The following is a 1,145-nucleotide window of genomic DNA, read 5'->3' as shown; positions in this document are numbered from 1 at the left end:
CCCACTTCTAGTTTTATCTCCCATGCAATCGCTCTCAAATTGCTGGATAACAATGTGTACCAACCTTTTGGCCTTTAACGGCAACAGAGAATGAACGATAAGAACCGTATCGAATTCCTCTACTTCTAATCAACGCCTCAATTCGCTCGCGTTCCTTCTTGGCTCTTTCTTGGACATCCACAGTAGCATTATCCGCATAAGCCTCTCCCACCAATCCAGATCCAAAAGCAGCAGCAAAGAAGACCGGAAGCCATGAATAATCCTCGGGCAAGACTCTAGACATCGAAACATCGGAAGAGGAAAACCGAGAAGACGCAGATTCTACAGAAAAAAAAATATATCATTAAAAAAATAACGCGAATCATGGGTTATAAAAATCGCAGCGTTTGAAAAGAAAATCGAATAAAGTAAATTCTGGAAAATAAAAGAAACAGGAACTTACTGGGATGGGTAGAAAGAAGTAAGGATCGAGAAGTTAGGGTTTGAAAAGAGGAAAAAGGACGCCAATACCAATGCCACGCTCGAGCTGACCTAGCCAAACGATCCATTGAAGAACGAAGAAACGACAGTGAATCCGACGTGAGTACGATAGTATATTTCGTTTACACTACAGGACCGCAGAGTGTTTCGTGCTCTGCAAGTCCTTCTTCAACTTTCCCGCTTTATATCTACAACTTTTATATATAGATAGAGACAGAAACAAGAAATTGAAGAGAAAATAACACAAAAAACGGCATGTCGTGATATTACGGAATTAAAATGAAAACACTTTAATACTGCGAAACTTATATTAAACAGTATAACAACGTTGTAGAAAATCAAATAATAAGGTGAATGATGAATTAATTAATAATAACAAAAAAGTAAAAAAGAAATTCTTTTAAAAGTTAAAAAAAAAATAATTCTCTTGTATATGTATCGTATAAATACTTTTAATTGAAATATATTAATAAAATATTTCTATAAACTTTATTTTTCAATAAAATAACAATTACATAAACTAATCTATGTTTTCTATACATAGTAGAATCATTATAACCATCTCACAAATGATACTTAAAATAACTTCTTATACATACTAATGATTATCTAAATCACAGACCCAAACTAACATTTTTGAAATTTAGTAGATTCATGAACTGATT

The 1,145-nt window shown here is 33.4% G+C and overlaps 1 protein-coding gene across 1 annotated transcript; it reads right to left on the bottom strand.

The window, feature by feature from the left end:
• Positions 1-23: 23 nt before the first annotated feature.
• Positions 24-654, bottom strand: LOC106776551. The gene is made up of 2 exons (XM_014664031.2): positions 443-654; positions 24-321 (listed from the first exon to the last, which is right to left on the bottom strand). The coding sequence occupies exons 1-2, from the start codon at positions 546-548 to the stop codon at positions 35-37; spliced, it is 393 nt and encodes a 130-aa protein (XP_014519517.1). The 5' UTR covers positions 549-654; the 3' UTR covers positions 24-34.
• Positions 655-1,145: the final 491 nt, after the last annotated feature.

The sequence above is a fragment of the Vigna radiata genome, chromosome 11 (genome assembly GCF_000741045.1).
Source record: "Vigna radiata var. radiata cultivar VC1973A chromosome 11, Vradiata_ver6, whole genome shotgun sequence".
NCBI classification, from domain to species: Eukaryota; Viridiplantae; Streptophyta; class Magnoliopsida; order Fabales; family Fabaceae; genus Vigna; species Vigna radiata.
The sequence above is the reverse complement of the archived record's forward strand: the minus strand, read 5'-3'. Positions and strand labels throughout refer to the sequence as shown.

Coding starts and splice junctions, on each gene's coding strand:
- LOC106776551 (XM_014664031.2), bottom strand. CDS start 548: ATGGATCGTTTGGCTAGGTCAGCTCGAGCGTGGCATTGGTATTGGCGT. Junction 322..442: donor ACTTCTTTCTACCCATCCCA/GTAAGTTCCTGT, acceptor TTTTTTCTGTAG/AATCTGCGTCTTCTCGGTTT.